This window comes from Ctenopharyngodon idella, chromosome 10 (assembly GCF_019924925.1).
Source record: "Ctenopharyngodon idella isolate HZGC_01 chromosome 10, HZGC01, whole genome shotgun sequence".
Classification (NCBI taxonomy): Eukaryota; Metazoa; Chordata; class Actinopteri; order Cypriniformes; family Xenocyprididae; genus Ctenopharyngodon; species Ctenopharyngodon idella.
In genome coordinates, this window is record NC_067229.1 from 395,464 (window position 1) to 406,668 (window position 11,205).

General features: G+C 41.6%; 2 protein-coding genes across 3 annotated transcripts; both read right to left on the reverse strand.

Moving 5' to 3' along the window:
* Positions 1–1,032: 1,032 nt before the first annotated feature.
* necap2 (NECAP endocytosis associated 2) lies at positions 1,033–5,625 on the reverse strand. Its single transcript, XM_051910579.1, has 8 exons — positions 5,457–5,625; positions 4,689–4,789; positions 4,504–4,608; positions 4,334–4,415; positions 4,143–4,251; positions 2,115–2,259; positions 1,953–2,040; positions 1,033–1,878 (listed from the first exon to the last, which is right to left on the reverse strand). The coding sequence occupies exons 1-8, from the start codon at positions 5,555–5,557 to the stop codon at positions 1,839–1,841; spliced, it is 771 nt and encodes a 256-aa protein (XP_051766539.1). The 5' UTR covers positions 5,558–5,625; the 3' UTR covers positions 1,033–1,838.
* Positions 5,626–6,826: 1,201 nt separating this feature from the next.
* On the reverse strand, positions 6,827–10,677 carry tmem240b (transmembrane protein 240b). Of its 2 annotated transcripts, none has more exons than XM_051910589.1 (4): positions 9,923–10,677; positions 9,652–9,774; positions 7,388–7,593; positions 6,827–7,307 (listed from the first exon to the last, which is right to left on the reverse strand). In XM_051910589.1, exons 2-4 carry the CDS (start codon positions 9,744–9,746, stop codon positions 7,135–7,137), a joined length of 474 nt encoding a protein of 157 aa, XP_051766549.1. In that variant the 5' UTR covers positions 9,747–9,774; positions 9,923–10,677; the 3' UTR covers positions 6,827–7,134. The 2 variants fall into 2 exon arrangements, with proteins under 2 accessions (XP_051766549.1, XP_051766548.1); XM_051910588.1 differs by having other exon boundaries at positions 9,652–9,758; positions 9,923–10,676.
* Between the last annotated feature and the right edge of the window lie 528 nt (positions 10,678–11,205).

An 11,205-nucleotide genomic window follows, 5' to 3' on the forward strand; every position in this document is an offset into this window, starting at 1 on the left:
ATATATTTAATATACAAGGTGTTAATTCTTCTGATTAATAGGTTTTAATTGTATTTTTAAATACAAAGCGAGATGTGAATACGGCCCCCCTGAGGCGGGTTTAGGAACTACAGCATTTAAATCTCTAACAGGAACTACAAACTTCTTTCACATTCACTGCACGACATCAAAAATACAGACTGCTTTTATAATCAGAAGGTCTTTATATTCTAATCCACCATTTTGAGTACTTATTTTATGAGTGTATGAGCTTCACGATCGATCGATTAAAAAATAAACTCAAACCGTCCGGATGCGTAAAGAGCCGCAGTGACGCGACGGTGTAGTTAAATGATTAAACATGATGTTAATTCACTCATGATAATTAAGTGATCGATCACATTCATTAATATTTCACACATTCATCCGCGAACGTGTTCAGCACCAATCGCGCCCGAACACGGAGGAAATCACGCGGGATCTTACCGGCAAAACTGCTTCAAATCCGCATTAAATCCGCTTTAAACTCCGAATGAAAGTGTTTGTGTGGTAATGTGTGTGTGTTTATGTGTGTGATGCTCAGTCTGGACTCTTTCCGGGGTCACACTCACTTCCCGCGCATATAAAAGACCCCAAATCACGACACTAAAGGCGGAATACTCCGGGTTTTACATACAGAAACGGATTAACACACCAAACGAGAGCGACTGTATACAGTTAGTTGTGTGTGTGAAGTGACACATGTCAACATGAACATGATCTAACTCAATATATATTCATATTCATTAATATTTAATAGAGTGACTGATGTACAAACTCACCTGGCAAATCAGCAGCTCTCATTCACACACCTGAAACTACAACAAAACACAACTATGGAAACCATCATCACATGATCATGTTTATTTAGCTATGTAAATGAGCACATGCTTGATAGTTAATACTATAACTGATCATTTGCACCTGAGGGCGTCACTTATTTTGAATTATTCACTTGAATGAATCACTACATTCAGTATAACTGCAAAAATAAGTTATAAAGATGACACTGTATATCAGGAAACGGTTTATTCGTATATAAACCATCATTTGTACATTCTACAGGTGTTTCATAAAGGCACTTGAAGGAAAGATTCAGACTTTAATAATTACTGACAATATCAAGAATAAAACTGTAGTCACCAGGAAATAAAGCAAATAAAGTCTGGGGTTAGTTAAAAATATATATACTGTGAATAATCATCTGCTTATAAACACATAAAAATCAGCTCTTCAAATCCTGATCAGAGTGAAAATAGCAATTTGAGTCAGACAGATCACATAACGCACAGATAAAACACTTGAGGAACTCAAGACTAACAGAAATGAAAGAAAATCTCACCGACAACCAACTGAACAGACCACATCGAAAAGATTTAAAGCTGAAGTGTGTCATTTGTTTGGATCTTCAAATACTTAGTCTAATGTCGAGGAAGTCACTACTTCATGAACTTCCTGTAAACACTGTGACTTCTCTTTATTGTTTTGTTCTGTCAACTTCTGGCTCAGCCAATGGTGTGAGTTTTGGGCGGGGCTACCTGTTTGACGAACAATGGGGGCGAGTAATCAGGAAACCTGTTCGAAAACAGTTATTATGGCACACTTCAGCTTTAACATCAACAGGTAAACGAGACGACATTCATCACATAACTGAAGCCGTGTGAGAGTAACTAACGAGAAACGTGTTTCAAACTCGACAGCAGCTGGAATGCAGCAAATATCAGCGACCGCAGGCCGATTGCATAGAAAACATCCGTGGAAAAACAGCGTCCATGTGTCGTCGCATTCTCACGTTCCCTTTCTAGAAGCACCACGGGACGCTAGAACTGCACCCACTCCGAGCGCGTGTCCTGTGTGGACCTGTGGAACACACATCAGAGAGTGAGACTCCTGCAGACGGACGGTCAGACCGACGGAACAGACGTCATACTGACCCAGAGCCTGCCGCAGTGAAATCACCCCAGAGGTCCTGAGTGGGCGGAGCCGCGGCGGGGACGGAGTCTCCAATGTCCAACAGCGTCCCTAAAAGGGAGGAGCCTTGTATTAACCACACCCACCAATGGCTATCATAAACACCGCGGATGTGAGCGCCTCACCTGTGCTGGGCGGAGCGACGGGTGTCATCTGCTGCACTACGGGTGGAGGAACGAGACCACCGGCTCTCACACCGGGAGGAGGAGGAAGCAAACCGCCGGCTGCACGAGACTTCGCCGGCCCGCTGGGGTCTTTCTTCTTGATGTTCTGAGAGAGAGAGACAGAAATCACAACCTGTCTGTCTGACAGAGGCGGTTGGAGGCTCCACCCCCCAACGAGAAAAAAGACAACTGCGACTCCGATTTATTTATTTACTTTATTATATCTCTGATATACTTAAAGTTATCTAATATTTCACTCTTAAGGCCCGTTCACACTGAACGCGACACGATAAACCGTGGCGAATCGCTGATGAATGGAGCTTTCACACCGAACGCGCAACGATGGATCGCCTTCGGCTAATTTACGCCTACACACTAGGTGGCGCTGACCGGTTCTTTGCTGAGCGAAACACTGGATGGAAAAAAAACAAGCTCGCTTTTCGATTGTTCGCACCCATTGTGAATAGCTCCATAGAGATCTATTGTTTTGATTCAAGAGCGCCATCGCAACGAACATTCGCGTCGAATTAGCGCGTTCAGTGTGAAAGGCTCATTAATAGTCTATTTATAAATGTATTCTATCTACCACTAAATATACGCATGAAATCTATCCTATTTACTTTTAGGGGCTGTTTACACGACACCGTTTTCAACTAAAAACTTTTTATGTGTTAATTTACACGACAACAGTGTTTTGGTGGCCTGAAAACCACCAAAACGGGTTTCAAAGTGCAAGTTTTTGAAAACGATACCGTTGTCATCTCCGTGTAAACTGCAAAAACGGCAATCAGTCAAAACGGCATGTACGTGTATGTTATGTGTTTAGTCTATCCACCTTATTTTTCAACACGGAAGTAAGGTATTTCTGTGGATGCGCGAGACTTCCGATTAATTCGTCGCTATAGGGAAATAATGAAGAATATCAAAGTGCTGTGAACTAAAAATAAGGTGGATAGGCATGCGCGTTTGGCGCGAGTGCTCTGTAAAAGAATGCGTTTGCGCAGACGCGTAATCTTTCTTTACAAAGTGACATTGCTAACTACTTGTTTGGCTTGCGTAATACAGCTTTTTTAGTCATTTTCGCGAATCCGTGTGAACGGGGAACGTTTTGATAACATTGTCATCTGTACAAAGAAAAAACTTTTCCGTTTTTAGTACATTGTTGTCGTGTAAACATACCCTTAAATATGAAACTAAAACCACCAGTAGGTGGCGGCAAATCATTGCCTTACCGAGTAACTAAATCATTCAGTCAAACGATTCATTTAAATTGGCTCATTTATTCAGTGACAAAGCAAGTGACGAGTGATTCATTGAGTGACTAGGCTTGTTTAAGATGCATCGGCGCTGCGCAGACCGATCGGCGTATGACATCAAAGTACCGCGAGAGCGATTCAAAACCGTAAGAAGTCGTCTGCTTTCCAAACGCTCTCGGGGTACTTTGATGTCATGCGCCGATCGGTCTGTGCAGCGCCGATGCATCTTAAACAAGCCTATTCATTAGACCAATCCGTTCAAAACGCAGATTCACTCAGTAACGAAACATCGCGGTGTTGACTCACAATGGCTCTACTGTGTATTTGTTTAGAACTATTTTTGTTGGCGAAATAAAGCAAAATATTCTCTAAAATGTAAGTCACCGAATATTAACTTCTTGTTTACTGAACTGTAGTATAAAACCGATATCACATTTGTAATCATGCTGATATTCGGGAAAACAGCACTCTTGCTCGTGTGATACTGCTTAACTAGCTAAAGCCAAAAGCAAAAACTCGTACAGGGACATTTTTTGCCCCATTGCTTGAATTTTGGGGGCATTTTTATTCATTTTGGAGGCATTTTCTCCAAGCCCCCATTCATTTCTGACCCTGGTCTGTGAGTGGGGCTCTTTTTCGAGCACAAACAGGTTTACCCAGTTCAAGTGGAACATGGCAACGGCCGCTACTGCTGTGCGGATCAGTCTACGCTATCATCTCGACAGCTGCTCACCCCGATGTTGATCTTGATGGTCTGACCCTCTTTGAAGCCCAAGTCCAGCTTCGGCGCCGAATCCTGAGTGGCTTCCTGTCGGGCGAATTCACTTTCCTGTTTCACCCACCTGTGACATGAGCGAGAGAGACGGGTCATGACATCAGAGGTCGTCGTGCACTGCAGGTCAAAGGTCAGACTGAACGACTCACTTGAAATGATCCTGTAGTGCCACATTGAAATCGAACGAATCGCCGCGGTCAGCGAAACCGATGCCGATGAACGCGTGACGGCCTGAAAGAGCGACAATCACAAAACATATTCATTTCTCATCACATGGAAACTGTATATATCTCCATATAGATGTTTTTCACACACGGACCGTTTCCGTCTTCGATCCTGATGACGAAGTATCGGCTGGAGTCGGTGACGGCCTCCACTGCGCTGCCCGGATACTGATCCACCGGAGCCTGAGCGAACAGCTCACCTGACACACATCAAAACACGCATGACACGCATGTTCACATGACCTGATCACACACGTGTGTGTGTGTGTGTGTCGTTCACCTGTGTTTTTGTCCTCTAGTTTAATGAAGGCTGCTGTTCCTTTGGCTGTGATTTTCATGCGTCCGGTCCACGCCGGCTCGTCCAGCTTCCAGTCCGCTGCCCTGAAACACAATTAAAGTCACCATGAAATCAAAATTAATACTGCAGTGTTTATTATAAATGATTTATCGGTGCACATCATCATTATTGTTTTGAATTGATGTTCCTCGTAATCTTGAATCAGAATAACATCTGTTCTCTGATGACGAGGGCGGGGCAACCTGTCACTCACATGAGATCCTCCAATAGCAAACCACAACCATCCAATCAACTCCCCACAGACAAAATCAAGTTTGTTCTTGTTTGAGAAGCGTTTCACTCAGGTATACCACACAAAGACCAGCGCAACTTTGCTTTCATGATGACTTTAAGCACATCAATAAACACACAATCCATATAATAATTCAGCTGCACACAAACAGTATTTGATACAGTAAATCTAAACGTCATATTCATGTTACGCTCATTAATATTCATATGTTAATCATTAACATTCATCAGTCCTGTCATCAACTCTTGAGGAGTTTCTGTTGTTGACAGAAGTTGATCTGAAACATTATCGACCTGATCATGTGATCGACGAATATAGACATCAAATAATCAAACATCAGATTGATAATGCGTGAGTTTATTGAGGAAGGAACTCCAAGTGAGATCAATATCATGTGATCAGTGTTGTGCGTTTAACTCGTGATTAAACTAGTAAAGCTGACTGATGCAGAGTCTCACCGGTATCCGCGGTTGGAGCTTCTGGGCGGGATTCGGTAAACATGAACCTCTGGCTTCACACACACCACCGACTCATACAGTGCGCTAGTGTCCGCCATCATCACTGGAACACAACCGACACATCACGGCACTTCCGCTTCCGCCTGCAGGCAGCACAAAATAAAAGACAGCTCCCGCCCCCTCATTCAACAACATCCGTGTCATACTGTAGTATTATGGTTCATATTTCATGTCGTGAGGTGACAGTTTACCGACTGCAGAATAACGCGGTGTGAAACAAACACGTCCAATCATAAGGAGCTGATTAAGTAGAAATGTGCGGAATAATAATCGGTGTGTTTTTCAAAGGGCTTTTGTCTTATTGTACATTTCTGGAATGACTGTTAATGACTGGTGTGGGATCAAATTTGGACATTTGAAATAAATATTTCACAAAAAAATAAAACAAATTTCGTTTAAACTAAACAATCTCAAAATATTATCCGAGCTAGCATCTAAAGTTTGACTGTTATATTGATTTATCTTGTGTTATTGTATTTGATTACAGATACATTCTCTTATTTTGAGGTTTTTGGTCAAATTTCTGCTCGTTTATTCACATCATGACCAGTTTTTATATTATATATATATTTGTGTGTGTTTATTTCTACACACATTTTGTTACACTCAATTTAAAACTTGAAATATCAACATGATTCATTTTATACTTTTATATTTAAAGTTAAGTTGTTGGGCTCAATTGTGAAATTCGGTGACATTTATTATCATTTAATATATTTAATATTAAATTCAAGTAACAAAATTAAGCAAAAATGTAATTTAATAATAAAGAAACAAAATGAACATTATTATTTTCTTATTTTAAGAAAAACAACAAAGATGCACTGCAAAAAAAAACTTCTTATTTAGTATTTTTGTCTTTTTTCCAGTCTAAATATCTAAAAATTCTTAAATCCAGATGCTTTTACTAGATGTGTAAAATGACATTAGATATTTTTTCTTGTTTTATCTGCCAATGGGGTAAGAAAAACATATTGTTTCTGTCTGAAATCTTGTTTCTGTCCCAAACAAAAACAAGATTATTTTTTCTTACTCCATTGGCAGATAATTTTGCTTGTTTTAAGCAAAAACTCGTTTTGATTGTTTTTTGCAGAAAACAAGAAAAAATATCTCATGTCATTTTACATATCTAGTAAAAGCATCTGGATTCAAGAATTTTTAGATATTTAGACTGGAAACAAGACAAAAATACTAAATAAGAAAAGCATTTTTTGCAGTGTGCGGAACTTTTCATACGAGAGCATCAAGACTACAAACACAAAATGACGGATATTTTCATGAGTGAAAAACATGTTGACGGCTGAAACAGATTTGTGCTCCATCAAACGAGTCACTTTAATGTCACACAAACACTAAATACAGCAGCAGATCGACTCAGAGAACGAAGATCTCTGGCCTTCAAACGTCAGCTAAACATCAAACGCCTCCCGTTTGTCTACAGATTACCCAGCATGCCCTGTTTCTAAAACAGACACTGTTACCCGATACACAAAAATTGGTCTAAAAAATGCAAACCCCCCGGTGACGTGAAGACCCCTACAAAACTAACACTCACAAAACCTGTGAAAAACACACAGCAAGCAGAAAAACACTGAGGAACATCTGGACGCAAAGTTCGTCAGAGTCTGCGTGGACTCGGGTGGCCGTTGTGGTACAGCTTCTGCTTGACGTGGACCACGTTATTCCCGGCGTCCTCCGTCGTCCGGCGCGGCTGCAGGCGTCTGCGCAGCTCCCTCAGGTTACACACGCGGGACACCCAGCGCCACGAGCGCCACAGCTCGCCGTCCGCACCTGAAACAACACGCAGAACCCCAGTCAGTCCGCTGCGGCGAACCGGACGGTTCCAGTCTTTGACCGGAGCGAGCTCTCACCGTAGGCTCTGCTGGACCTCCAGAAGCGCAGTGCGCAGTGAAGCGCTCCGTCCAGCCACAGCAGGATCCAGCTGATGCAGAAGCCCATCAGGAGACCCAAGACCAGGTCCAGCTCCTGTTTGCTCACGCTGTTCCCCGTCGAGGAGGAGCCGATGGAGCCGGCCGAGACCGAGCCCTCGTACGGGATCACGTACTCCACATGATGCCTGTGGGAAGAACATCGAACGCGCTTTCATTAAACCTTCAAACCTTCGCAATCATGACGATGTTTCTCCTAAAAAACAGACTCAAACGAGTCACTCGTTTTCGGACACTGTAAAGAAAACATGGTACACTCTTAAAAAGATGTTTGACTTCAGAAAGCACATCTGAGTACAGTTTGAGATGTTGTTGTTGAGATCTCGAAACATCTGAGAAGACGCTCATTATTTTCACTGCAAATCCACCCCAGTACAGTCATGTCAATGTCACGCTTCGCCGCATGCCAAATATTATCTCATTCTCGGGGTGAAACGCGAGCTGGACGTGTTTTCATGAGGCTGACAGGTTACGTCCAGTAGGTCAGGTGTCTGACGCTCAACAAGCTCTTCCTCCATCACCTGTTAGTGGCGTCTTTCCCTCCACACTCATTAGGGCTCAGGTATCCTCACCGCTAACTAACCTGCGCCACTGGAAAACTACAGCCCAGACTGGGGTTCCTCAGGGTTTCCCCACCTAACAAAAAAACGTTTGGCTAACGTTCCCATTAAGTTATAAAAACGTTATTTCTGAATGTTCTCTGAGCTAAAATTATTTTTTCTTGGTTATGTGAACGTTAAGGGAACATTCTGAAACAAGTAGTAACATTTAAAAAACGTTAGTTGAACGTCAAACTAAAACGTTTCAGTTAAAAACATTTTATGAACGATGTACTGTATAAATAATGTTTTTGTGAGAACATTAAGGATCAGATCACTTTGAACGAATGTTCTATTAGCGTTACTGTAAGAGCGTTTGTTCATAACTTTGAGAGAACCTGGTTGTTTTTAAAATGCTTGTTTGTACAACTTCATCACCAATTAACATCTTGCCTAGAATCAAACCTACAGCCATCGTTACTAGCTCGAAGGCGTCACCTTCCCTTATTAGGGTTAGTTTACACGGTAACAACGTACTAATAATCAAATTCCTTTCACAATGATCAGCGAAAATGACTAAAAACGCTGTATTCTGCTGCCAGGCCAGTAGATGGCGATGTCACTTTGTAAAGAAGAACACTATAGACTGAACACGTAATACGTATGCGCATGATGGCACCGTTTTCACAAATTCACGTTGTAGTAGTTTACATGGAGACAATAACAGTATCGTTTTCAAAATCTCAAAAAAGTTCGCGTTTTCAGGCCCCCAAAACACCGTTGTCGTTTAAATGAACGGACAAAACACATAAAAAGTTTTAGTTGAAAACGGTGTCGTGTAAACCAAAGAGATATTGAACTGTAACATTAACGATATTTCAGAGAAGTTTTGCGGGTTTATCAGTCAATAGCGTAGCGATGTATGAAGCACTGCTCTCAAGTCAATTTATTTAAGCAGCTTTCGCATGGTGAATTCATATATATGTATATAATAAGCTATATGGGTATTTTAAATTAATATCATTCGTATATATTTAGGATAACTGACAGTTTGGGGAGACCTGATTTCGAGGGAGGACCCGATTTGTCACGACACCGGCACAAGCTGCGTATTTTTAGACGCTGAAGACAGACGTCACTACCTGAACCACACAGCGATTGGCTGCAGACCACGTTTTTCGCTTGATATTTGCATAAAGTCGAGAACTGCCCAACGTTTTGACACTCTCAAACGCTTTCAACACTTTCTCTGGTCCGCTGTCAATCCCACAATGCACCACGCGAGCATGAAGCTCAACTTCTATAGAAATGAATTGAAAACGCTCGCTCTGCTGCCCACCAGTTTCTGCTGTAAATGTGACCGCATCGCATCGGTTTTACTACGAATAAAACAAAAAAACATGGTTATTGTAGTTATTCCACCATAACCACAAATTAACCATGGTTTTGTGTGGTTATACAAATGGTAATCAATACGCCAAAAAACATGGTTTTACTATAATAAAACCATTGTTAATTTTCGTAAAGGATTATTAAAACAGAAATCTGAAATTTAATATTAAATAATAACAGGCTAAAGCTATTCCCTTCATTTGTACCTGGCTATTAATGTGTCTAGTAAGTGAATAAAAATAAAGTGTATCTTACCTGCCGCAGGTGCAGTGACACACGCGCTCGGGTCCGCGCATGCGCGGTAGGATGAAGTTGTGAAATCGGTCCAGCAGCGCGTTCATGTCGGACATACACACGATGGCCTGGAAAACACCAAAACTACTGCCATTTCCCAGCGATTAGCGATTAAAAATGCATTTCAACATGTTTCTCCACAGAAAACCATACAATTAGCAATAAAGTTCAGCTGCAGTCATTGTGAGAGTTATGTAATTCCTCAGCAGAATCTTCACACAGATCTTCTTACCAGCACCAGAACCGCTCCAGCCACCATTAACATCATCTTCATCCACAGACCGCGAACATCATCTTCATCACAGTCCAGAGATCGTTAACATCTTCATCCTCACAGTACATAAACATCATCTTCATCACAGTCCACAAACAACACAGATCGAAATATTATTTGACCATCATCTTAGATCATTCAAACATCAAATCCTGCTCAGATCCAGATGATTGTAGCAGCAGCAGCGTCTTCATCAGAGTCCGCCGATCCTCAGCCTCATCTTCCTCGCAGGTTCGCCGCTGATGGAGGTGTTTTAGCGGAGCATCAGATGTCTCACCTGCGGCTCGGATGCGTTTCTACAACATGTCTGCGAACGCGCGAGTGTCGCGGCGCGTCGGCAGAAGCTTCGGGCGCTTCGAGCGGGTGTTTATTTCCACCCACAATAGCAGAAACAGAAAAAGAGCGCGGAGAATCGCGTCCAGATCTGATCTGTAAGTGATCTGCTGGAGTTTGACTGTATCAGATCTCAGATCAGTCCATTAGCTTAATGAGGAACTCCTGCGTCACGCTCATCTGGAATATCAGACCCACGCGGGACACGTACAGAAATACCATGGTAATACCATGTTTTACACTGCGGCTTTTTTAATGTACTACCATGGTTTTCGAACATTTAAGGCCCGTTCACACCAACGACAATACTATATTACCGTCCAACGCGCGATATCGTTCTTTTTATTCGTTATAAGCGCGCGCAAGTTTTGACGTAAATGCTCGCGCTCTTTAAAGTCGGATGGATTCTGATTGGCTGTTAATTCCTTTATCGCTCATCGTCTGAAATCACCTTGAAATTAATAACAAACCTCAGCCTCGTTATAGGTGTGGACTCTGATATTGAGAGTTAACGCAATTATTCAAACTTTATCGTTTTAGGTGTGCGCGCGCCTTTACCATCATACTATTCTGACAGTACCTCAGCATTTATGGGTCATTCTACAGAACTGGTTCAAAGTCTTGAAAAATTGTTTTGTTTTTTTTTTCTCCACAAATTTTCTATGTATGCAAATTGTAGGTACACATTTCTAGTAATTGTACAGTTAATTCTCATGTTGTATTTTCAGAAAGTTTTGGAGTATTTTTCATCTCCCCAAATTTGTCACTACCGAAACACAATAATAAATAATTTAATAAGAAGGGTCACATTGACCTGTTAAGATTTTGTTTACATCTACCTTGTGAATATATTTTTTGCTATTGTTTAAAAATCTTTTCACAGGTAAATCAATAACAATTACAATTTT